At 39.8% G+C, this 27,224-nt stretch overlaps 1 protein-coding gene across 1 annotated transcript; it reads left to right on the forward strand.

The window, feature by feature from the left end:
- The first annotated feature begins 676 nt into the window (after positions 1 to 676).
- Positions 677 to 25,353, forward strand: LOC113065034 (CD276 antigen-like). The gene is made up of 4 exons (XM_026236151.1): positions 677 to 804; positions 23,207 to 23,247; positions 23,352 to 23,672; positions 24,724 to 25,353. Exons 1-4 carry the CDS (start codon positions 794 to 796, stop codon positions 24,840 to 24,842), a joined length of 492 nt encoding a protein of 163 aa, XP_026091936.1. The 5' UTR covers positions 677 to 793; the 3' UTR covers positions 24,843 to 25,353.
- Positions 25,354 to 27,224: the final 1,871 nt, after the last annotated feature.

Consider the following 27,224-nt stretch of genomic DNA (forward strand, 5'->3'; position numbering starts at 1 on the left):
GCCCGAAAGTGCAAAGACAGATCCATATCAGCATCATCATTCACTACCATGTAGATGAACCGCCTAAATGAAACTACATGCTTCAATAAACACAATGAACACAAATCAAACGAAAGACCAGAAAAAAGCCAGAAAGAAAGAAGATTAGATTTACTCAGACTCACCGAAGAGCTCTCACCCACACGCTCTGCACACTCACGCTCGCACCGGAAGTGAAAGTGAAAGTGAAAGAGACAGAGAGAGAGAGAGAGAGAGAGAGAGAGAGAGAGAGAGAGAGAGGAGAACTGGGCTACGTTCAGCCCCGACAAAACGTTGCGCACCGTTTTGAACTTGAACATGCCCCAGTTGTTAATATTTAATGTGTTTTGAACAAATAAGATCCACGTAAAAAGCAGCACGGTCTAAAATTTGTCATGCAGCTATACCTTAAATCAATAATAGCCTATCAATAATAACACAACATGGTTGGAAACAGGTGTTAGTGGTTTATTGATTAATTTTTATGATCGTTTTGTGTTGGTCGTAAACACCTACACGTTGAATTTTTTTTTTTTTTTTTTTTTTTTTTTGAAATAATGCAAATAACAAACACATGAGCATTATGTTGCTGTAGCCTACTATTCTTTTAACCGAACGTTTTATTATTTATATTACACAAGATAATATAACTGCGCATGTTCAGATCCAGACCACAATGCAAATTCAGGACAAGCTTCACTGTAATATTTAAGCCGAATTTTCTGCTCAACTCCTCCAATAACTGTCCGTTTATCTTCATGTAAATTTGTCGATCATGGTCAAAAGGTACGTTATGCGGAATATGTCGTCGTCTAGCATTGACGTTAAACACAGACAGTTATCTTTATTGTTCTCTGGCCTGTAGCTGCTATCACAGGCTTTGTGTTAGCTAAGCTTCAGTCACTATATTTATCTACAGACATATGTACATTTACGACGAGAGCGAGTCATAGATATTCTTAGGAACAGACGATTGTAATTGCCAATGAATTCGTTGAAAAACTGTCCGGTTTGTTGCGCAGTAAGGTCACCTTTAGCTTTTTCCAATAATAGCTTGTCAGGCTATAGCTGCACATAAACAACTCGTTCATTCAAAACTCGTGAAAAATGCATCAAAGCAAATCGAGTGTTATTGTATGTATTTACGCCTACTCTGTGTACTGTATTATATGGTTCATGTGTTTGTATTATATCTAACGGCAGACTGCACCTGCTGCAAGTAATTTCAGGTTAATGCATCATTTATGTAATCATGTTACATAGAGCAAGAATCTGTTTTAAAAGATTTATAATAATTCAAATATGCCTTTGTCCGTTAGTGGAAATGTAATGTAGCCTATGTTAATGTCTAGCTTATTTAAAGCAGCCCATAGTTTCTTCCCTAAATGTATGGGAGCATATGGGTAGCAATATTCAATTTGGGATGTAATATGCAAAATGACAATGCAATATGTAAAATTACAATGCATTTCTGTATTTACATTTACATTTTCCAATTAATTTGTGCAACGTTTGGTGCAAAATGAAAATTAAATTAAATATTTTTTCATTTGCCATTTCATACACCAGTTTCAATATATAAAATTAATACTAATTTTAATGCTTTATAAGTTCACTCAAAAAAAGAACTCATTGGACAAACACAATTTAATTGAGGGCAGGATTTCCATCCAATAAATATGTGTAGACCCAACTCATAAAATAATTAATTAATGCAATGAAATGTAATCAAGTTGTCCAACTTAATTTTGACCAACTTAAGTGGGTTGGTCCAGCTCAATTTTGACCAAATAGTTAAGATAAAATGGATACATTTATAAAATTAGTTTTATGCCTCTTAAAGTTATAACATTTAATAAAAAAAAATCAATTAGGAAATCATCATCAAAGTAGTCCATGTGACATCAGAGGGTCAGTTAGAATTTGGGGGCCCATTTCACTAAGGAGGTTTAACCAACTCTTGAGTTTAAACTTGAACTCTGAGTTGTCTTACCCTGAGATGTGAAACTCTGAGTTTTCGGTTACAAAACAGCTGAAATGAGTTGGTTTAATCAACTCTAAATTGACTGACTTTGAGTTAAGAGCATGCACCACAACTATAAAAAGCCATTTATCAATGGAGCGCTGATATTACGATTCACCATGGCAACAGATCCCGCCAAAAAGCCGTCTGCATACTTCAGACTCAATACAAATGCAATTCTTCTCAGTGTTACAATATCACAGGAGATAACTGGCAGAACGTTAGATTAATGAACTAATAGCTAATCATTTTATGGTATCTCATGGGCAAAAAATATATACGGTATATAATAATAATAATAATAATAATATTTTAAGTGCATTTTTCTTATTTTACAAATTATCTGCCAATAGAGTAAGAAAAATAAGGCAGTGGCTATTTACACTGTGGAATTAACATACTTTCTTAGCGATAGATCCTAATTACAGTAGGCTAAGTGCAAGTAGCTCTAGATGCTATTTACAGAAAAAATGTACAGTGAAAATTAAGATATATTCTATTTACCATGTAAAAGTAGCAGTTCTCTGCAACAGGCTAAGTGTAAATAATAATTAGATGCTAGTTATTCTTTATACTGGCATATACATTTGTACCTCAGTATTGTTATACATTAACTGAAGCTATAATAACAGATTGTAAATGATTATATTTATTACAATTATAAATAGTTTTATCATTATTAAACACTCGTTAGGCACTTTACTTCCACTTTTAGAACATTTTGTTCATTTTTATTGAAAATAAATTTGTCAAAATCAATCACGTTACAAGCTAGTTTTCCGTGCCCAAAACATTACAGCCTACACCACTGAAGCCATTATTCACATGTGTCGTATTTAACCTTATGTGTCGATGGAGGGCGGAGCTACAGTAGATTTGCACTTAGTATTAGACACTCAGAATAATCTTGTTTTCCATTTGCATTAAGATTATTGTTATTACCACACTGGCATATCAGAAGAAAACCTGCTCCTGACCAGGTTAGGTTCATAGAGAAAGTTACCATGGTAACTGACTCTGAGTATAAGTTAGCTCTCTTTCAGAAACAGGCTTGACTCATCCTGCTTTCTCAGGTTTGACAAACCTCCCATTCTGAAAGAGAAAACCTAGAGTTTACCTCATTTCAGGGTTAACATACTCAGAGTTTTCACAGTTTTTGCAGTATGTAATGTTATTTACTGTTTTGTTCTTAGATGAAGGTAAGCACGTACATGAAAATTGTTGAAATAATGCAAATAACAAACACACTAGCATTATGTACACAACTTATGCTGTAGCCTACTTGCTTTTAATCAAACATTTTATTTTACACTAGATAGGCTAATATAACAGAACAGATCTGAACTGCGCATGTTCAGGTGCATACTTTCCTGTCCACTAGTGATGGGAAGTTCGGTTCTTTTCCGGGAACCGGTTCTTTCGGACGGTTCGATTCAATAAACCGGTTGAAAAACCATAGACCGTAAAAGAAATGGACACAGCGACTCAACTTTATTTATAAAGCCCTTTCAACACCACAAGTGGAACCAAAGTGCTGTACAGAAAGTATAAAAGAGAAACATAAAAAAACAAAAAACAAAAAACAAAAACAGACATATGACATACTCACTTACAAAGCATTGTCAAAAGCCAAAGAAAACAAATAAGTTTTAAGCGCACTCTGAAAAACACCCAATGAAGGACAAGTTTTAACTGACAGAGGAAGGTCATTCCAAAGCCTAGGAGCTGCAACAGAAATCGCCCGATCACCTTTACATTTTAAACGCGTTCGTGGAACTGTAAGGAGCAACTGATCATTCGAGTGCAGAGATCTGCTGGATTAACAGCGGCTGATTAAATCAGTAACATATTCGGGGGCTAGACCATGCAGAGATTTAAAAACGTACAACAGTGCTTTGTATTGAATTCTGTAACGTATGGGTAACCAATGTAGTTTAATTAAAACCGGAGTAATGTGCTCGTTTTCTTAGTACCCGTTAAAAGTCTGGCAGCTGAGTTCTGAACGAGCTGCAAACGAGAGAGAGAAGCCTGACTCACACCGAGATACAATACATTACTATAATCCAAACGTGAAGACACAAAGGCATGAACAACTTTCTCCATATCATTAAAAGTAAGAATAGATTTCAATTTAGATATTGATCTAAGATGGAAGAAACTATTCTTAACAACAGCATTAATTTGCTGCTCAAATTTAAGCTCAGAGTCAAAAATGACTCCAAGGTTCCTCACGCTAGACAGTTTTTTCCCAGGAAACAACCCCAAGCAATCATCATCCACACACCCCTTACTTCCAAATAAAATTAGCTCAGTCTTATCCTCGTTTTATTGGAGAAAGTTATTTGCAAGCCAGCACTTAACTTCTGCTAAACATGCATGAAGAGACTGAATGGCACTTTTATGCCCATGTTTCAGTGGTACATACATTTGAGAATCATCTGCATAAAGATGATACTGAATCCCAAATTTTTCAAAAATAGAACCTAGAGGAAGCATATAAAGGGAAAATAAAATTGGTCCCAGTATAGAGCCCTGTGGAACCCCACACACAAAGGGGGCAATGGAAGCAAAATAATCCCCTAAAATGACTGAAAGAGTCCTACCCTTCAAATAGGAAGAGAACCATTTCAGGGCTTAGCCCTGAATACCAACCTGATCCCTAAGTCCCCATTGGATTCAACAGAGACAAGTGAAGTCAATTAGAAGCACGCACTTCCTGGGGGTCGGGCATACTGCGCAGACTCAAACTGAACTTGATGACGCCGATGTCACGTGAGCAACCTGTAAGTCTTCTAATCGCTGTGCCAAGAGAAATCTGAATCACCCACCGAATCTTGCAGAGATCTTGCACCGGTTCTTTACATCGTTACATCGAATTATTCGTTCGCGAACCGGATATCACAAACTGCTTTGTTTTAAACTCTCGAAAGAGAAGACAATGTTGAATAAAGTCGTAGTTTTTGCTATTTTTGGACCAAAATGTATTTTCGATGCTTCAAAAAATTCTAACTGACCCTCTGATGTCACATGGACTATTTTGATTATGTTTTTCTTACCTTTCTGGACATGGACAGTATACTGTACACACAGTTTCAATGGAGGGACTGAGAGCTCTCGGACTAAATCTAAAATATCTTAAACTGTGCTCCAAAGATAAACGGAGGTCTTACGGGTTTGGAACAACATGAGGGTGAGTTATTAATAACATAATTATTATTTTTCGATGAACTAACCCTTTAAGTCTTGTGTGTCTTTCTGCTTCACGCTGAATAACTCAAATCGGACACGTCCGACATAAACGATTCATGGTTCAGTGTACTGGTGATCCAGTACACCCGGCTGCAGCCTGCAGATCGAGGCGGGGCTGCACCTGGGGTGGGCTTGCACGTGCAGTCCCGCCCAGGGCCGTGTAGAGACCTTTGGAGGTTCAGGCGCTCAAAGTATAAAAGGGGCACATGGAACAAGGCTTTAAATAGCGCGGTTCAAAATAGCAATACAGCAATATATTGTGATGCATTCCTTGCCGATTTGCGTATTGATATGGATGATTATGTATTGATACAGCAGCAAATGCTGTGATGCAGTTTTGAAAAAGAAAAAGATTAGAAGAGACAATTTTAAGTTTAAAAGGAAAAAAAGGAAAAAAAAAATCCACCTAATAATAGCTCTGGGATGAGAAACTGAAATGTCTTAAATTGTCCCAGCCTGATGGCTTTTTCTTCTCTGTTCTACAGAATAATTAAGAACAGCGGTTATAGTAAAAACTACAGAAAACACTCTACATTTTCCTCTTCCTCACCAGCCTCTGTCTCCTGGCTTGCTTACCTGCTCTTTCTGTCACTTGTGCATCTACATTTGCCTCTTTTTCTTCCTCTATCTCCATCTCCTCATCTGATCTATTACTTTCCAGTCTCTGTCCATCTAGGAACAAGGCACAATCTACTATTTCATCATCAATCTATTATTTTAACCATCACTACTATTCTTGCACCTAATCAATAAGTCCACCTTAAATATTGATACAAAACAATAAACAACTGAGTCATGCTATGAAAGCACTGTATAACTTATATAGGCTTATGTTTTATTTATTTTTCCTTTTTATTCAAAACAATTCCAAACATGCTTAATATATCAGGAAATATCTTGATTCTCAAACGTGTAAGTAAACGCATTTTGCACCTTTATAGATAGTTATTTGATCAATAAATGGAAAGGTAGTGTAATCTATTAACTACACATAAAACACAGACTTTTTACTTAAGTGCCATATCATGCCATAAAATATTTTTAATACGACTGAATTTGTATTTAATCAAGGTCAAGGTCAAGGTGAACTTTATTGTCCCACAAGGGGAAATTCATATGGTCATTCATTCATTACACGCCCTTATCACAACATATTCTCCAAAAAACAAACACAACACATAAAACACAATCTATACAAAAAATAACAGTACTACAAGAATGAAAATTAAGAATTACAATCCAACATTTGACGTTAAAAATTTATAATATTATCAAATAACTAAAACTATGATAGCTTGCGATGTGCGTGATCATTATACAATCTGATCGCTATGGGGACAAATGATTTATTATACCTTTCTGTTCTAATTCTCTGTTGTAAAATTCTACCAGTTGACCTATTACTTCTAATAAATTTATGATATAGAGGGTGAGTAGGGTCATTAAGGATTTGGTCAGTCTTTTTTGAAATAAGCTCATTGTACAGCTGAGCTACCGACACCTGGTCAATTCCGATGATCCTGCTGGCCATCTTAATCATGCGCTGCAGTTTCTTTTGGTCCTTAACATGCATGTTACCAAACACACAGATGAGGCCAAAGGACAAAACACTCTGAAGTAGGCTTTTATAAAACATTACAAGAATGTGTTTTTCTAATCTAAAATTATATAATTTCCTAAGGAAGTACATCCGCTGGTGCATTTTCTTAATTTTGTTTAGTGCACATTCATTAAAAGTTAATTTAGAATCAATTTCAACTCCCAAGTATTTATACGTTGAAACCCTCTCCACTAATTCACCATTAATATTAGAGGGGGGAACTATCATTCTATTTTTGCTAAAATTTATAACCATCTCTTTTGTTTTCTTCACATTGATTTCCAGAAAATGTTCAGTACACCACTGAGTGAAACCCTGCAATTCCCTCTGAAAACCACTCACAGAAGATATGTCCGACTTTAAAAAACCAACCAATGCTGTGTCGTCAGCATATTTAAAATAAATGTGAGCTGAAGAGGAAGCTTGACAATTATTAGTGTATAATGTATATAGGATAGGCGACAGAACACACCCTTGTGGTGCCCCTGTATTTATAATTTTTGAGGATGATATGCTTGAATTAAATCTGACCTGCTGACTACGATCTGTCAAGAAGTCATAGATCCATAAAATAATTTGGGGATTTACTCCCAAATGCACTAATTTTCTCACCAGCAGGTGGGGTTGGATCGTATTAAAAGCACTACTAAAATCAATGAACACAATCTTGACCAGGCTTTGAGCATGTTCAAGGTGCTCATGAGTGCTGTTAATCAAAGATAATAGTGCATCCTCAACACCTCTCTCTGCACGATAAGCAAATTGATTCGGGTCTAAAAGGGGTGAAACCTCTTGGAGAAGTTGTTTTAAAATTATTTTTTCAAAACATTTCATAACTGCAGAGGTAAGGGCAACAGGGCGCAGATCATTAAATTCCTTAGGTCTATTGTTTTTTGGCACAGGCACTATTAAGGATTGTTTCCATAGGCTGGGAATAACGCCTGTATCTAATGACAGCTGAAACAACCTATGGAAGGGCTGTGCCAACTGATCAGCACACACCTTTAATGTCCTGCAGCTAATACCATCAGGTTCACATGCTTTACGAGGATTTACACGTCTAAAATAGAATTCGACCTCATCCATGGGGATATCAAAATCTATACCCTTCATGTCTCTTACTGCTGTAATGATCTCATTCTGTTCAACTTTAAAATCATGTATATCAAATCTACAATAAAAATCATTTAATTCATTTGCCATATTAAAATTATTCTCTGCTACCAACGGATGCTTCTTGGACGTATATCCTGTGATAGATTGGACTCCCTGCCAAGCTCTCCTAGCGTCACCTTTAAAAAAGTTTTCTAACTTATGTTTATATGCTGCTTTACACTCATTGATTTTGCTTTTAATCTTTTTCTGCACTGTCTTTTTCTCTTCTCTTCTTCCTCCTGATTTAAACACTCTCTTTTTCTCATTAAGGAGTTGCTTTAACTCTGGGGTAACCCAGGGCTTATTATTAGGATACATCTTAATAGTCTTTCGGGGGATGATTACGTCCTCACAGAATTGTACATACCCCGATATAGCAAACACTGCTTCATTGACATTGTCAGTCCCATCGGTCACTACATTCCAATCTGTGCTCTCCAGGCAATCCTGAAGTGCCTCAGTCGCAACAGCAGTCCAGCATTTAACCTCCACCTTTTTTGATTTTTCACGCCGTAGGCGGGACACATATTTTGGCATCAGTTTAATTATATTATGGTCCGAATTCCCTAAACCGGGCAGGGCCTTAGAATAAAACGCATCCTCGATATTTCCATAACAATGATCAAGGCAAGCTTTATTGCGTGTTGAACAGGTAACATATTGTTGGTACGTAGGTAAATGTTCCTTTAAACTGCATAAATTAAAGTCACCCAACAAAAAATTAGCTGCATCAGGGGCCTCTTCCTCCGTTTTAGTTACAAGTTCATGAATCGTAGTGGCAGCGGCCAATGTGTCGGCGGAGGGCGCAATATACACAACAAACAGTCTGATTTGGTGTATTTCTCTAGGCAAATAATGAGGCCTTAAGGAAAGCGCTAAAAGTTCAATGTCCTTCGTACAGATCTGATGCTTCATCGTAATATGACCAGGGTTACAATATGTATTGTTAACAAACACGCACACACCTCCACCTTTCCTTTTCCCGGAGTTCTGATTACGGTCCATCCTCACCAGCGTGTAGCCCTCTAGTTCGACCGATGAGTCGGAGTCTGTCTCAGTGAGCCAGCTTTCTGTCAGGCAGATAAGGCAGGATTGCCGGTATTCGGTGAGATACTGAGTGCAGGCCCGCAACTTATCTGCCTTATTCCTTAGGCTTTGGACATTGCCGAACATGACAGTTGGAAGTGATTGTCTGTAGGGCTGTCTTTTCACTCGTTCCCGGATTCCTCCTTTCCTGCCACGTTTTCTTGCTTTGGCGTTCTTGCTACCCCTGACACATTCCGGTGGTAACAACGATGTGTCATAGGGATGAAATCGCATTGCAGGGGATTTAAAATTTAGCAGAAAGTCCCGTGTGTAGGTGATTCGCGCTCCCTGGTCACTATGCATGCATTGATTGTAACCGGCAGCATAAGTGATCAAAATCACCAGCAAGATAACTGAGTTCGTCTTCATTCTGAGCCCTGAACATTCATCTAATAAAAAAAAGAAAAAGACTTACTTTAACCGTCAATATTGATGGATTATAAAACAATTAATAAAAACAAACAAACACAGCTAAGGACGCGTAAAGAGACCGTGTCGCCGCTCGCGCATGCGCCACATGTAAATTTTAATAACAATATTGTAAGTTACTTATTTTAACACTTTCATTTTACAGAGAGTAAAGAACATTTACATTATAAAATAACATTTTCATTCAGTCTAGCCAGAGTTCAGGCACTCTCAAAAACTACCATTACAATCACTGAAGCACTTTACATTACATTATGCACATAAGGATTTTTTGTAGTTTTCTCTCTCTCTCTCTCTCTCTCTCTCTCTCTGAAGAAAGAATTCGCTAAATAATTCAGTCAGCGAGCAAGTGAACAAAAACAGCGCATTTCATGATGACTCCTCTGCACGTCTCCGATTGGCCATTGCATTCGCGCAACAGAACCGTTGATTGGTTATCATGAAGCGTTGTACGAACGTCTCTGGCTCAGAGCCAGCCGAGTAACCCCAGAGTGCAGTCTGGACGATGGGGCGGGGCGACACTTCGAGGCGGAGTCGACACGTGTCGCCCCGCCCATATTTGTTTTCCCCGCCTTTGACATTTTCCTCCGAGCCAGCAGGGGGCAGTTTGCGTTGAAACAAACAGAACGGTGGCAACTACAGCAGCAGAGTAATAACGCTATTCCGTTGATTGCTTGAGGTGAGTAAAAGTGGTTGTGTAAATATTTTATAATATGAAATGCGATGTTCGATCATTTATTTATCCATGGTACGTTCAATTTGAATAATTATTGTTAATAATTGTTATAAATTGCAAATTTTATTGTTCTTTGTGGATTGTAACAGTACACTCTGTACATGGCTTTAGTTCATAGGTTCGATTTTACTGAGGTATGGCATCACATTTGTCAAGTTATTTGAACAGACATGCATGATTTTTGTGTGTATATTATTATTATTATTATTTTTCAGGATGACATGATCAGGAGGTGGTGGTGTTCTGTTCTCCTGGACAGCTTTATTCCGCAAATGTATGTAGCTGTTTGAATGTTGCTACATGAAACATTACTCTGTACTATATCTAGCAATATACCTACCTCTTGACATTTGTTCTTTTAGAGCTCAACCACTGAGGGGAGGAACTTCACCATTCACCATGTCTTCAGGCAGAGTCCAGCAAAGCAGGTTATTACATTCATTAAGAACTAATAATTACAAATGTGTGTACATGCAGAGGTATTTTAGTTATTACAGCTACATAGTTGTTCAGATGTGAAATTGGTATTATGTACAAGTACTATATTGGTCAATACTGTGGATTATTTAATATATAACTATCAGTTAACATCAGCATCAAAGACATTTAAAAACATTTCAGCTTAATTCATTTTCAGACAGCAGCAAGTTTTTTAAATAACTTCTGTTTGCGATCTAATGTGGATTTTGTTCACCATATAAGATATAAATATTTATATTCAATGTAGAAGATCTTCATGTGGATCATGCATACAAATATATACAAATATCTCACTGGATTATTACAATTAATGGCAAAATGAATGTGTGGAAATGTAAACTAATATATCCTACTGACACACAACAGCAAAAGATATAAATAATTGGCTTAAAACAGTTTTTTTTCAATGTAAAAATACTAACATGCCTAATACTTCTGCACAGTACTGTATATATAAACATTTTATTAGTGTTATTATAAAAGAATGAGTATGCAGTTGTGACAACAATCTATAGAGTTTTTAATGAGAGTTTTAAAGCAAGGTTGACTGTGTCACGCTATCAGTCTCTGTTTCCTGGGTGTCCCCTAGTGAGCGCACTTCTCCTTAGGCACTTCACCATAGGCACTTTAATTCCGCTTGTCTGGTCATGTCGTCACAGTAATTGCACTCCAATTAAATCGCACAGGTGTTGACTATCCTTAGTCATTAGTCTCCCTATATAGAGCTGTCTTTCTCTGTCGTCTTTATGGAGTCCTTACCCTATGTGTCTCATGCTCTCGTTCCCCCAGACTTCCTCTACCTTCTCGTTCTTCCGAGTTCCCCGTTTCATCCGGTTCCCTTTTTGTTTGGTTTGTCTCTCAAGACAGTTTTATTTTGTATTTAACCTGTTGTGCAATAAACCTTACCTGCTATTGGATCTTACCCTTTCCTTGTGTTTTTCCCTTAACCCAACCGTGACAGAAGGACTCCATCATGCCTAGATCCAGCGGTGTGAGATTTCGAATCTGTTCCCCAGCCACCATGGAGGAACGGAGGAGGAGATTCCGGAACTTAACCACCCTTCATCAAAAGGGAAGCGAGGTGGGTGGCCTGGCGCAATTGTTTTGGACTTTGGCAGTCGGGTTAGGTTACAATGATGCAGCACTTAAAGATTTGTTTAATAATTGCCTGGATGATCCTTTACCTCAATGGGAGATGAAGGGGTTAGAGATCCTGGACTTTTGGGGGTTTACCAAATACCTGCACCATCGTGCTCAGTGGGATGCAACAACCACACCAGAAGTTCCAGACAAGACTGCCACCTGCCCAGCGCCACCGCACAAGATGGCCGCCAGCCCAGCGCCACAGTACAAGATGGCCGCCAGCCCAGCGCCACAGCACAAGATGGCCGCCAGCCCAGCGCCACAGCACAAGATGGCCGCCAGCCTAGCACCACAGCACAGGATTGTCGCCAGCCCAGAGCCACAGCTTAAGATGGACGACTCAACGCCTGAGTCTCCAGACAAGGTGCCGCCGACTCGCCATCGTGGAGGACGGAGGAGGAGGAGACAGGCGTCGACCGTCCCTCAAGGCCTGGAGAAAGTCCCAGAGGCCGAGGCTGTTCCCGAGGCGGAGCCCGATGCAGTTCCCGAGGCGGAGCCCGACGCAGTTCCCGAGGCGGAGCCCGACGCAGTTCCCGAGGCGGAGCCCGATGCAGTTCCCGAGGCGGAGCCCGATGCAGTTCCCGAGGCGGTGCCCAATGCCGAGGTGGTGCCCAATGCCGAGGCGGTGCCCGATGCTGTTCCAGAGGCCGATACCGATGCTGTTCCCGAGGCGGTGCCCGAGGTGGTGCCCAATGCCGAGGCGGTGCCCGATGCAGTTCCCGAGGAGGTGCCCGATGCCGAGGCGGTGCCCGATGCTGTTCCAGAGGCCGATGCGGTGCCCGATGCCGAGGCGGAGCCCGATGCTGTTCCCGAGGCCGATGCTGTGCCCGAGGCTGTTCCCGATGCCGATGCAGTTCCCGAGGCGGTGCCCGATGCCGAGGCGGTGCCCGATGCCGAGGCGGTGCCCGATGCCGAGGCGGAGCCCGATGCTGTTCCCGATGCCGATGCAGTTCCCGAGGCGGTGCCCGATGCCGAGGCGGTGCCCGATGCCGATGCGGTGCCCGATGCCGAGGCGGAGCCCGATGCTGTTCCCGAGGCCGATGCTGTTCCTGATGCAGTTCCCGAGGCGGAGCCCGAGGCTGTTCCCGATGCCGAGGCGGTGCCCGATGCCGAGGCGGTGCCCGATGCCGAGGCGGAGCCCGATGCTGTTCCCGATGCCGATGCAGTTCCCGAGGCGGTGCCCGATGCCGAGGCGGTGCCCGATGCCGAGGCGGTGCCCGATGCCGAGGCGGTGCCCGATGCCGAGGCGGTGCCCGATGCCGAGGCCGATGCTGTTCCCGAGGCCGATGCTGTTCCCGAGGCCGATGCTGTTCCCGAGGCGGTGCCCGATGCTGTTCCAGAGGCCGATGCTGTTCCCGATGCAGTTCCCGAGGCTGTTCCCGATGCCGATGCAGTTCCCGAGGCGGTGCCCGATGCCGAGGCGGAGCCCGATGCTGTTCCCGATGCCGATGCAGTTCCCGAGGCGGTTGCCGATGCGGTGCCCGATGCCGAGGCGGAGCCCGATGCTGTTCCAGAGGCCGATGCCGATGCTGTTCCCGATGCAGTTCCCGAGGCGGTGCCCGAGGCTGTTCCCGATGCAGTTCCCGAGGCGGTGCCCGATGCCGAGGCGGTGCCCGATGCTGTTCCAGAGGCCGATGCGGTGCCCGATGCCGAGGCGGTGCCCGATGCTGTTCCAGAGGCCGATGCGGTGCCCGATGCCGAGGCGGAGCCCGATGCTGTTCCAGAGGCCGATGCTGTTCCCGAGGCGGTGCCCGAGGCTGTTCCAGAGGCCGATGCCGAGGCGGTGCCCGATGCCGAGGCGGTGCCCGATGCCGAGGCGGTGCCCGATGCCGAGGCGGTGCCCGATGCCGTTCCAGAGGCCGACGCGGTGCCCGATGCTGTTCCAGAGGCCGATGCGGTGCCCGATGCCGAGGCGGAGCCCGATGCTGTTCCCGAGGCCGATGCTGTTCCCGAGGCCGAGGCGGTGCCCGAGGCCGTTCCAGAGGCCGATGCCGAGGCAGTGCCCGAGGCGGTGCCCGATGCTGTTCCGGAGGCCGAGGCGGTGCCCAAGGCCGAGGCGGTGTCCGATGCTTTTCCGGAGGCCGAGGCGGGGCCCGAAGCCGAGGCGGTGTCCGTTGCGGTTCCGGAGACCGAGGCGGGGCCCGAAACCTTTCCCGATGCGGTGCCGGAGGCCGTTCCCGATGCAGTGCCCGAGACCACTTCGCCCTGGGGGACTCCGACGGTGACCATGAGGACGTGGTGGTCATCCGCTCCGCCCTGGGGGACTCCGGCGGTGACCAAGAGGACGTGGTGGTCATCCGCTCCGCCCTGGGGGACTTCGGCCGCGACCACGTGGAGGTGGTGGCCTTCCGCTCCGTCCTGGGGGGGCTTCTGCTTTGACCACATGGGGGTGATGGCCCTCTCTTCCGCCCGGGTGGGCATCACCTAATGTCCTCCATTTACCAATGTTTTTGTTTTCATTTGTTTTTTGTTTTTTCTATTTTCCTCCGTTGGACCTGGCCCTCCGTCCCTCCCCTCTTTCCTTCCGCCGGTCCACCACCCTCCTGGACTCCTTGTTTTGTGTTACACCTTCCGGTCTCTACCTTTCCATCACGTCTGGTTGTTCCGTCTCTTTTCTTCCATTTTACCTGGTTGTCCTGTCTTTGTCTCTGTCTCTCCATTCCACCTGGTTGTTTGTCTCTGTTTTCTGACCCTCCGTCCCTCCCCCTAGTCCGCCTCCGCTTCACCTCCCTCCTACCTCTTTTTCTGTTGGGTTTTCCGGGGTTTCAGGTGGAGCATCTGGTAGCTGCTCCGTAGGGGAGGGGGTAATGTCACGCTATCAGTCTCTGTTTCCTGGGTGTCCCCTAGTGAGCGCACTTCTCCTTAGGCACTTCACCATAGGCACTTTAATTCCGCTTGTCTGGTCATGTCGTCACAGTAATTGCACTCCAATTAAATCGCACAGGTGTTGACTATCCTTAGTCATTAGTCTCCCTATATAGAGCTGTCTTTCTCTGTCGTCTTTATGGAGTCCTTACCCTATGTGTCTCATGCTCTCGTTCCCCCAGACTTCCTCTACCTTCTCGTTCTTCCGAGTTCCCCGTTTCATCCGGTTCCCTTTTTGTTTGGTTTGTCTCTCAAGACAGTTTTATTTTGTATTTAACCTGTTGTGCAATAAACCTTACCTGCTATTGGATCTTACCCTTTCCTTGTGTTTTTCCCTTAACCCAACCGTGACAGACTGTATTCAGTGTTTATATAATGTTTAATAACTTTTATATACATGTATAAATAAACCTATGTATGTTTTTGATTCAACAGCTTCCACTGGAAATCCTCAGGGAAGTTATTTTGTCGGCGGGTGACTCTGCATATTTGACACTTTCTCTGGTTTGCAGATGGTTTAGGGATGTGCTCCGAAGTTTTTCGGAAAGCGGCAAAGTTTGCCTGGCTAGACAGTAAGATTTCCCCGTTTAATGCTCATTCTCCAATTGAATTTTGTAGTAGAAGGCTGTTAAACTTTTTTTGTATTATTATTATTATTATCTTTCATGTATTTTGTCTTTACACTATAAGTTGTGGCCAACTGGAAGAATTGTCCTCCTGTCTCCTGACCAGAACGAGTTCAGACGGATGTACAGCATCAGAGAACACTTGCAGTGCAGAGCCCTTTTCAAGTTTATCCCACCAGGGTACAGGGAAGAGACCGGCGTGGTGATCTTCTGGGCTTTTGTTTACACAGGATTTTGTTCCAAGGACTGTTTTTTCTTTTTTTTTTTTTTTTTTTTTTTTTTTTTTGCGGCATGAAACACATTTTTGTGTTAAGTTCATTGAAGGGAAATAGAGAATGGGCTGAGATCAACTGGTTTTGATGTATTAATTGATGTAATTTAAAGTTAAACTTTGCACTGTATAATGTTTTAATAAAAAAGCTATGGAAAACACGTGCATGACAACAGGTTTCAGTCATTTACATCAGTCTATCATTCTTTAAGGTTTCTCATATTTGATGATAACATGATTTGCTATGCATTGCTCATAATGGATTCTTAATTTAGTTGTGACAGGATTGTGAGGATTAATGAGGTTTTCAGTAGTGCAGTTCAGAAAACAATTAACAGAAAGTAACAAGTGTTTTTGGGCAAGTTCTTTAGACCCTGTATAGTTCCTTCCTTGCAAAAAGTAACCATGGATTTATTGTAGGAAAAATATTTGTTGGCACATTAATTACTGTGAGCTGTAATTATAAAAACACCATAGTTTTACTATAGTTACTGTAGCAGAACCATAGTAAATTTTCGTAGGGGCCAAGGGAGACAATTTGTTACACACACGACACACACACACATATATATATATATATATATATATATATATATACACCGGCGGCGCCAGGGGGGGTCTTGGGGGGTCTCAAGACCCTGCCAAAAAATGCCTTGACCCCCCATTTGACCCCCCAGCCTCTTCCTGATTAAAATATATATATATATTCGGGATAAAGATCCAAAAATGTTTCTCTTCAAACTACGCAGAACAATAATAAATAATAATTATTTCGACATTTATTCATACACTGAACCGAGAACCGTTTCTGTCGGACGCGTCCGATTCGAGAACCGATGAGCTGATGATAACTGCGCATGCGTGATTCAGCGCGAAGCAGACTGACACAGAGCGCATCTGAACCGAACTGATTCTTTTGGTAAATGATTCTGAACTGATTCTTTGCTAATGTTATAAGCGCGGGTAAACCAAAGGCTTGAATGAAGGGCAATCATCGCCAATGACGGCATTACATCGAGCGCAAAAGAACCGGTGAACCATTTTTTTTCTCAACTGGTTTATTTGATCGAATTGTCCGAAAGAACCGGTTCACTTGAGCACCTGCTCCTTTGCCCCTTAAGTGCCCTTTTGTCAAAAGCAAAATTTCCTCGCATTTTTTTTGTAATAACATAAACTTTTGTGAATGCCTGCCCATACCCAATCATAATATTAGTACAATTTATTAATAATAATTTAGCCGTAAATAAGATGACCAACATGATGACTGTGACCTCATCCAACCGGGAAGATTCCTCATGCTGCACGCGCATTTTTTAATTGCTAGAGGATATTTCAACATCGTGGCAGCTGGTAAGTGGTGTTTCATTCTCAGCGAAGTGATTTTGGTGTTTATTTACTTATTATTATTTTACTAGAACGATGTGGTGTGAGAGAACATGCAGATATGTTGTTTATATTGCTGTGTGTAGCCTGTAGTGTAGAAGTAACACTAGAGTGCTGTTTGAGGGAGAAAAGTTTCACAGGCATCGAGGGGTCTGGTCTTTTTTATGTTATTTGAATAAACTTTTATTATATTACAGTACTTATTTATTTTTAACATGTAAAAATAATTATCACAACACTGGTAAGGCTTATTCAGATTTTCTCATTCTCTGAATTATCATTATAAAAATAAAAACAATTCAGAAATGAATTAAAATATAATTATAATTTAAATGTGATGCAAATATTTTTTCTACAATAGCAACAGTGTTTACAACAGCAAGACCACTTTAGCCTGTAAACTCAATAATATCTATCTGGAAATAAATGTAAAAATATCAATGTCAATAATAATGCATAATATACCTGACATGAAAGTGAAGTGTGAAGGATATGAATAACAAATGTAGCCTGTCATTTGTTTACATTGCAAAGGTGTTTTTGTTGTTGAATAGCAGTAATAAGCAGTTATTAGCCATGTCCAATGTATTTTTTGTTGGTTTTCATGAGACCCCCCTTGAAAAGACCAGGACCCCCCATTGCCCCCCCAATCAAAATTGTCTGGAGCCGCCACTGTATATATATATATATATATATATACACACACACACACACACACATATATATATATATATATGTATGTATATATTATTTGAATATATAAATTAAGGTACTCCATGACTATCTACGTAACCATACTTCGCATAATATTGCCGTGTCATTTTCAAACCAGCGAGTAATGCCGAGGTAGCGTCTACACTACAGCCATTGAGGGAGTAGACCATTTATTTTTATTCTGTTCGTCGTAATCCAAAACTCTTTGTATTTATACGGGATGTTGTGGAAATGCAACAATAAATGCAAAAACACAACATGTATATTCACTTTTTAATTTATATTAAAAGTTTACTCATCTTAGTGTCTACTTCCGCATTCCAATCCTGCTAATAGCGTCATAATTCTCTATACCAATAAGCTGTAAAATCGTCACTCATCTGTACACCAATAAGCTCATCTTAATCATAAACCAATAACCGCTGAGGTGGGCGGTTATTGGTTTACACGTGTCGCGAATACAGATTTGAATTTAGCAGCTGATGCTGCACTGAACGATCTCACAACAGTGTGATTATATCAAATATATAAAAAATATTATTCTGCTGTTTTTTTTTTTTTTTGGTCGTTTGGAAGCTGCATTTAAAATCAACTTGGCTCAGAAATCTTTGAACAGGCTTGACGCCTCTGCCCTAGATGCCTGTGAAACGTTTCTCCCTCAAACAGCACGCTAGCGTTACTCTACACTACAGGCTACACACTGCAATATAAACAACATATCTGCATGTTCTCACATCATGTCGTTCTTGTAAAATAATAATAAGTAAATAAATATAAAAATCACTTCGCTGAGAATGAAACACCACTTACCAGCTTCCGCGGTGTTGAAAATATCCTCTGACAATTAAAAAATGCGCGTGCGGCGTGACGAAATCGTCCCGGTCGGATGAGGAGGTCGTCGTCGTCAGGTCAAAGGTCATCATGTTGGTCATCTTATTGACGGCTAAATTATTATTCAAAATTTTACTAATATTTAGATTGGGCATGAGCAGGTATTCACAAAAGGAAACATTATGACAAAAAAAAATTAAAGGAAATGTTGCTTTGACAAAAGGGCACTTTGGGCACCAAAGGGCAAAGGGGCAGGTGCTCAAGCACCCAACGCCCCCCCCCCCCCCCCCTGCACGTGCCTGGTCCCGCCCCACACCTACTCTGATTGGTTCAATCGTCTTTCAAAGACATACATGATAAGAAATGTGTGCGTAGTTGGTGTAGGATGGAGAATGCAGTTTAAAAAGCTAAAAACGCCGTACAGTTTTACAAAGCCTTTACTATAATGCAGTTTTTTATTGTTAACCTGACTCACTTATGTCTGATTTATTGAATCAAGAGATGTTAGCTGCTGCAAGTTTAATCTTCTTGACCAGATTAATTCACAAATGAATAATTGGGACATTCTAAAAGCACGCTTAACGTGAAAGTACTTAATTTTTTTGCAAAAAGACTTAAACATAGCCTGAACCAAATTATAGATGAAGAAAAATGTAGCTTTATGCCCAAAAGACACACAAGCAATAACATACGTTTAATTTTAGACATGATAGATTACAGTGACCTCCTTCCGAATGATAGCTTCATATTATTCATAGACTTCTATAAAGCTTTTGATACCATCGAGTATAACTTTATATTAAAATCTATTTCCTTTTTTTTGGTTTTGGTAACTATTTTCATAAGGCAATTCAAACCTTATATAATGGAAGTTCTAGTTCTGTTAAACTGAAAACGGGAACATCAGAAAGATTTAGTACATCACGTGGTATTAGACAAGGCTGCCCGGTGTCTCCATTTTTGTTTCTTTTAGTTGCTCAAACAATGGCTACACAGATAAAAATGCCTCCCTTTTAATGAATTAATGATGTTGGTAAAAAGTTTAAAATATGCCAACTTGCAGATGACACAGCCATCTTTTTAAGTGACCGAAACCAAATTGGGACTGCAGTAAATAGTATAAAAAAATGTTGTGATGTATCAGGGTTGGTAATGAACATTAATAAATCAGTTTTGTTCCCCCTGAAAAATGGCAATCTGGCCAGTTTTGATGGAATACCAATTAATGAAAAATTGACATATCTTGGAATTGTAATTTGTAAAAATAAAGAGGAATGTCATAAGGAATTTTTATCCAATTGTTAAAAAAATACAATCTAAACTAAATTCATGGTTAATGAGAGACTTGTCTCTATTTGGCAGGGTCTTAATATCAAAGGCAGAAGGTCACGCTCTGTATATGTTGCCTTATCGCTGGATATCCCAAAAAATACAATAAAAAATAATTGGATAAAATACTGTATGATTATATCTGGAGGAAAAAACCCCATTATCTCAAAAAAGATGTTATCACAGGATGTAGAGACCAAGGTGGTCTGGAAGTGCTGGATTTTCATACTATAAATAATACTTTTAAAATTAAATGGATTATAGAATTCTTGAAAAGCCCTGACAGCATCTGGAACGCTTTTCCATCATATCTGTTCAATACTCTTTGTGGCATACATTTTCTACTGAAATGTAATTTTACTATTGATAAAATTCCCGTGAAATTAGCTGACTTTCACAAACAAGCCCTTCTATCTTGGATATTGATCTATAAACACAACTTTAGTCCACATTTATTTGGAATAATAAATAAATTCTTTATAAAAAGAAGTCTTGTCAGCCATGGTTTGATAGAGGAATTCTCTAGGTAGGACAGTTATTGAACAAAGATGGTTTACTCATGTCATATTCAGAATTTCTTTAGAACTTTAACTTCCGAGTGACACCAAGAGAATACGCAGTTGTATTTGATGCAATCCCTACAGGTTTACTTCAAATTCTAAAACGCATATCATTCACAGATATTAGTTCTGAATTTAATAGAATTTTTATTGGAGATACAGACATTACAAAGAAAGAATACACCAATAAATATATTAGAAATCAAATTTCATGCTCTGTTCCTCTTGCTGCAAAGTTTTTTTCTTTTGGTATTCAACCATGGGTGATTTAAATTGGGAAAAGGCAAATACTAGTATTTATAAATACTGTATTAATTATAAAATAAAATAAGTTTCATTTTAAATTTTACATCAAATGTATCCTGTTAAAGATACGCTAAGAAGATTTAAAATTACATTTACATTTAATCATTTAGCAGACGCTTTTATCCAAAGCGACTAACAAATCAGAACAATAGAAGCAGTCAGACCAACAAGAGAACAACAACAGTATGCAAGTGCCATTTTTTTTTTATTAAATGAAAAGACAAGAAAAGGAAAAGTGCTAGTGTTAGTTGGTTAAGTTCTGGTGAAAAAGATGAGTCTTTAGATGTTTCTTGAAAATGAGTAAAGACAAGAAGCTGGTGGAGGTCATTCCACCAGCTGGGCACAGTCCAGGAAAAGGTCCGTGAGAGTGATTTTGAACTTCTTTGGGATGGCACCACAAGGCGCCGTTCACTTGCAGAGTGCAAACTTCTGGAGGGCACATAAGATTGAACTAGTGAGTTTAGGTATGTTGGTGCCGTGCCAGTGGTCATCTTGTAGGCAAGCATCAGTACCTTGAATTTGATACGAGCGGATACTGGTAGCCAGTGTAACCTGATGAGGAGAGGAGTAACATGAGCTCTTTGTGACTCATCGAAGACAACCCTCGCTGCTGCATTCTGGATCAATTACAGAGGCTTGACAGTACATGCAGGAAGAGCCAGGAGAGCATTATAATAGTCCAGTCTGGAGAGAATATGAGCTTGGACAAGAAGTTGTGTGGCTTGCTCTGACAGGAAGAGTCTAATCTTCCTAATGTTGTATAAGGCAAACCTGCAGGACCGGGTCGTTGTAGCAATGTGGTCTGTGAAGCTTAACTGATGATCCATCAGAACTCCTAAGTTTCTGGCTGTCCTCGAAGGAGTAATGGTTGATGAGCCCAGCTGTAGAGAAGTTGTGATGAAGCAACTTCATCACAAGAAGAGTCTTGTGTCTTTTGCCAATCAAATAGGGAGACTATTTTTCATTTATTTTATAACTGTATGTACAAAAAAAAAAAAAAAAAAAAAATATGAAGGCTACAAGAACATTTCATCTCCTGAAGGAACTGAATATATTTTAATTCTCCCCTTCTATAAATTAATATGAATTATCCTCTGGTCTCTAAATGTTTTTTTTTTTTTTTTTTTTTCAGGTTGCACAGAATTTGTAGTGTTTTCTGTGTTTTACCTATTGCCCTGTGCGTTGTTCATAATAGTGGGCGTTTTCGTTTGTTATCTGGCTTGGCTCTGTGTTTATCTTCAGTTCTCTCTTCACAGCAGTTCAGTCAGTGTACTGTTTGAGTACATGAATTACTCCGGGATATTGGTTTATTCTAACTCAGAGGGAGTGTCAACCACGTTAAAAAGATTAACAGCTTAAGTCTTTTGTGGATTAATGCGTATGGGAGACGCGAATCGGTCATCACTACTGTCCACCATCATGCAAATTCTGGAAAAGCTTCACTGTAATATTTAAGCTGAAATTTCTGCTTAACTCCTCCAATAACTGTCCGTTTATCTTCATGTAAATTTGTCGATCATGCTCAACGTACGTTACGCGGAATCTGTCGTCGTCTAGCAATAACGTTAAACACTGACAGTTATCTTTATTGTTCTCTGGTCTGCAGCTGCGATCACAGGCTTTGTGTTAGCTAAGCTTCAGTCACACTATATTTATCTACAGACATATGCACATTTACGACGATAGCGAGTCATAGGTATTCTTAGGAACAGACGATTGTAATTTCCAATGAATTCGTTGAAAAACTGTCCGGTTTGTTGCGCAGTAAGGTCACCTTTAGCTTTTATTTCCAATAATAGCTTGTCAGGCTAGCTGCACATAAACAACTCGTTCATTCAAAACTCGTGAAAAATGCATGAAAGCAAATCGAGTGTCATTGCATGTATTTACGCCTACTCTGTATTGTATTGTATTATATGGTTCATGTGTTTGTATATCTAACGTCGGACTGCACCTGCTGCAAGTAATTTCAGGTTAATGCATCATATTTTTTATGTAATCATGTTACATAGAGCAATAATCTGTTTTAAAAGATTGATAATAATCCAAATGTGCCTTTGTCCATTAGTGAAAATGTAATATAGCCAATGTAAATGTCTAGCTTACTTAAAGCAGCCCAGACACTAAACGTCTTCTATATCTTCACACTTCTATAAAAGCCATCTGTCTGTATAAACTTATCAGCTAGGTTTCATCACCAGCTTATGTCATCATAAATGACCATTTGTTGACCTCTGTGTCTCTGCAGTGCCTGTAGTTGAAGTCTGTCAGTCCCCTCAGGAAAAGCTATTTTTAAGAAACAGAAGAAACTAGTTCCCTTAGGCATATCTTTAATATTGGGAATAGTAGTTCCTCGCTGATTATTGTGTCTGTGTGACCGTTTTTGGTTTGTTTTTTTGCAGTGTGTTGCCCGTATGTTTCTTTATACTGCTTTTGAATGGAGGTAAGCACAACAACAACAACAAAAAATGTACAGATGAATCTAGTTTTTGAGTCAGCACCGCCTGTCTCTTGCTTGTTCCTGGTCTGTATTTGCTTTCGTTTCAGCATCTGTGCAGGACACAGTTCAGGGTTTCATCGGAGATTCTGCACTTTTGCCGTGCCATCCCGAGAACGGGCAGCTTAAAGTCATCACTGCACACTGGAGATATGACGACCACAAAAATGTTTACGACATATTAGATGGCCAAGGGAAGACGAAGGAGCAGGACGCAGAATACAACGGCAGAACAGAAACATTCCCTGCAGAGTACTCGAAAGGCAACTTCTCCCTCAGGCTTGGGAATCTCCGGAAAAGTGATGAAGGGTCGTACTGCTGCTTCATGCCTGAGTCGAATGAAAGCAAATGCATAAATCTTCAAGTCACAGGTGTGATGAAATGGCTATAATTTGTTCCTAAAAATGAATGATTTATATTTAAGTGTGGTGAAGTGTGTATTTCTTTTAAATGTTAAAATATTTTGCACAGTAAGCTGTTCATAGGTTGAGGTACTGAATGCTACCTGTAATAGGCCTTTTAGTGAAGAAGTGCACTATGACCGAGAAATTCAAAACAGCACGATTTGAACTAGACCCAAAAATAAAACAAAAAAATGAAAATCACAAAACAAAACAACAAATCTAATAAATGAATAATAATAATAATAATAATAATAATAATAATGCAAAAAAAGTTTGCCAAACAAACATAATATACAACAAAATAACAAATGCGGCTTAATTTTAAAACTAAATAACCAGTCGGAAAAACAAAATAACAGATTACAGAGCAAAATGTTAAATTCCAATAAAACAAAATAAACCTGAAAAAAATGCATTTTAATACACAATAACTTGTCTGACAAACAATATATATTCTAAGACAAAATAACAAATCTGCCTAAATACATGTTAATACAAAATAAGCAGTCTGACAAGCAAAATAACAAATTCTACAACAAATCTAATTAACAAAATAACTAGTTAAAAAATAAGAAAACTATAACTAAATACATTTTTTTTTAATTATTAGTCTGAAAAATAACATAACTGACGTTGATTTTTATATATATATATATATATATATATATATATATATATATATATATATATATATATATAACAATTATGAAGAAAAAATTAATCTGGCAAACATTTCTAACAAACTAAAAACAATTTACATATTGTGACAGTACACAATCAAAACTAAATCTGATATCCAAATGTGAGTAAAAACTCAAGGTGAAAAACAGGAGTGGAGCGGTTTGAATATTTGGGAAACCTGTCTGGAAACAAATGATTATGCTTGCCCTTTCGTTTGATATCATTCGTGGCACAGAAATGACACACTTCACCTGTAGAGTTTGAGTGCTTTTACTGAGTGTGTACTAGCCTACATGCTACTCTTTTTCATTCTTCTTTCATTGTTTTTATGTTTTAGAGAAACCAAGAGAAATCCAAGAGAAACAAAACTCAAACGGTGGAGTTGAAACCACAGCCGGGAGGATTGTATCTCTGTTAATTTCTCTCTTCTCTGCTGCTGTTCTGCTCTGTGTGTGAGTTCATAACTGTGAGCCTTGACGTGAGCGATATTACTATATTCAACTTATATAGTATAACTTTGGTCAGATTATATCCACTAAACTGTTTGCACTAGCTTTAAGCATTTTATTTATTTATTTATTTAAAATAATTGTATTATTTACATTTGTTTTAATTTATTTGACACTTTGATTTGATTTAATTGTGTCTGTTGAATTTTACTTGTTCAAGCACTGGTCTGTTATGTTTACTCTGTTGTGTAAAAGTGTTCTGTAGCTCAAGTGGTAGATCATTGCGTTATCAAGCGCAAGAGGGGTTCGATTCCCCGGGAACACATGATAGGTAAAAACTGATAGCCTGAATGCACTGTAAGTCGCTTTGGATAAAAGTGTCTGCTAAATGCATAAATGTAATTTAATTGTATTAAAATTTTAATTTATGCAGCCTAAATAGTGTGAATACATTTGGTTTGTTTGAAGAAAATTCCATTACTTTTGTCTACCAAGCAAGTCCAAAAAAAAAAAAAAAATGAATGTAAAGAAAGAAAGACTTGTTGGGATAGAATTATACTGGCTACTTTAGGAAGAACCTGACGTGTTCAATCTGTGACATTTAGGGGTGGGCTAAATTAAAATAGACGATATCTTAATACTAGACCTATGTACTTCTATGTGATTTGCATCTATAGTGTAGGTGTTTTGTTAATATTACATTAATACAGGAAATACAAAGTTTGCATCCATCAGTTTACCACATAGCAAACGGACTTGGCCCAAATGTGGCCTCAAGGTGGCACTGCTGGCCTAAGGTCGGCAATTGCATGTACATCAAACGCTCATTGGCTCTTGTCGGTTTCATCAGAGATTGCAACGTGACTTGTTTCTGGTGATGCATGTTTTGATTGAGAAACGCGCGCCTTGAGGGAGTGTATCCTGATAGTATTTTCAGCGTATAACAACTTAAATTATGTCCTGCTCCTCGCACTACTATATTCTGCCTGAGAGGACTGCAACTGCAATGCATCGTCATTTGGGTTACTGTGTCACTGCTCTTTGTCACATCTGTAATAAATTATTATGATTAAGTTACATGTGTCTATCTGTTACGTTTCTCTTATAGACTGTATACTTTATACACTCACTCGTTAATGGTTGATTTGTTCTTTATAAAAATAGATAGAAAAACCAAAGCAATAAGTTTTTTTATTGCACAGTTACATGATGTTTGTGTCTACATTAAAGCATGTCACAAAATGAAAAATTGCGATCATAGTAATATACAAGGTAATAATATGAAATATTAAAATTCCCAGACAGCAATATACAGTAGTGTTGGCCCAGATCTGGGCCGACACTGCTTGGTGTCTGGGCTGGGTCTGGGCTATATCAGAATCTGAATGAGCTTTATTGCCAGGTATGTTTACACATATGATGAATTTGTTTTCGTGACAGAAGCTCCACAGTACAACAGAATGACAGCGACAGAACATAAAACACATAATAAAATAATAAAAAATACAAATGAGGCTCAGGTGTGGCTCAGATTTGGGGATTCTGGTTTACTTAAGGCTGAAAGTTGGCACCAATAATAAAACCTGTTTTGGCCCAGATCAGGGCCAGCTAAGGCTGATTAACTGGCTGAGATTCGGGCCGGTTATGTGGTCCACTGGAGTCTTTAATCCAGTTCTGGGCCACTTCCAGGCCGTCATTCTTTGTGGTACTTCGGCCGAGGGAAAAGTCATTGTGTGGCCCGGGTCTGGGCCAGAAGACCTTTGCTATGTGGGGTGATATTGTTGACTCTCTACAAAAGAAAAAAACGTCTCTTTTTTAAGAGAGATAGGCCACATCGAGAGTCCTGAAAGCCAGAATCTTTTAGACCATTTTGCATTTGCAGCTAAACCATTTCGGGGCTTTGAGTCAGAGTACAAGCAAATGCAATATTTTACGCAGTCTGGATGTTTTGTACATCCAGAAGAAGTACTGTACCTTTCCCTGGAGTCTCATACATTCAAAAGAGAGACACATTGGTGGGGACTGTAAAACAAGTGGCAGTCTGAGATACTTTTCAGCGTATTCCTCTAAGGCCTCTGCTGAAGCTGGTGTTAGAAAGTCCTGGAACAATGGAAAAGATCTTTAAGTGGCAAAATCAAGAAAGCACTGCTCTTGAAGATTTTAGAGATGGCACAATCTGCAAAACAAGTGAACTCTTTTCTAAAGAGTTGTCCATTCATCTTGTGCTGTACAACGATGAATGTGAGATGGTCAATTTTTGGATCAAAAACCTCAGGTCACAAGCTAGGTTTTATTTTACTCTTAAGTGCTTGCGACCTGAGTATCTCTCCAGCCTAAACTCTCACTTCTTGTTGGCAGTGTACAAGACAGATGACATAAAAACTTATGG

This window comes from Carassius auratus, chromosome 47 (genome assembly GCF_003368295.1).
Source record: "Carassius auratus strain Wakin chromosome 47, ASM336829v1, whole genome shotgun sequence".
Taxonomy (NCBI): domain Eukaryota; kingdom Metazoa; phylum Chordata; class Actinopteri; order Cypriniformes; family Cyprinidae; genus Carassius; species Carassius auratus.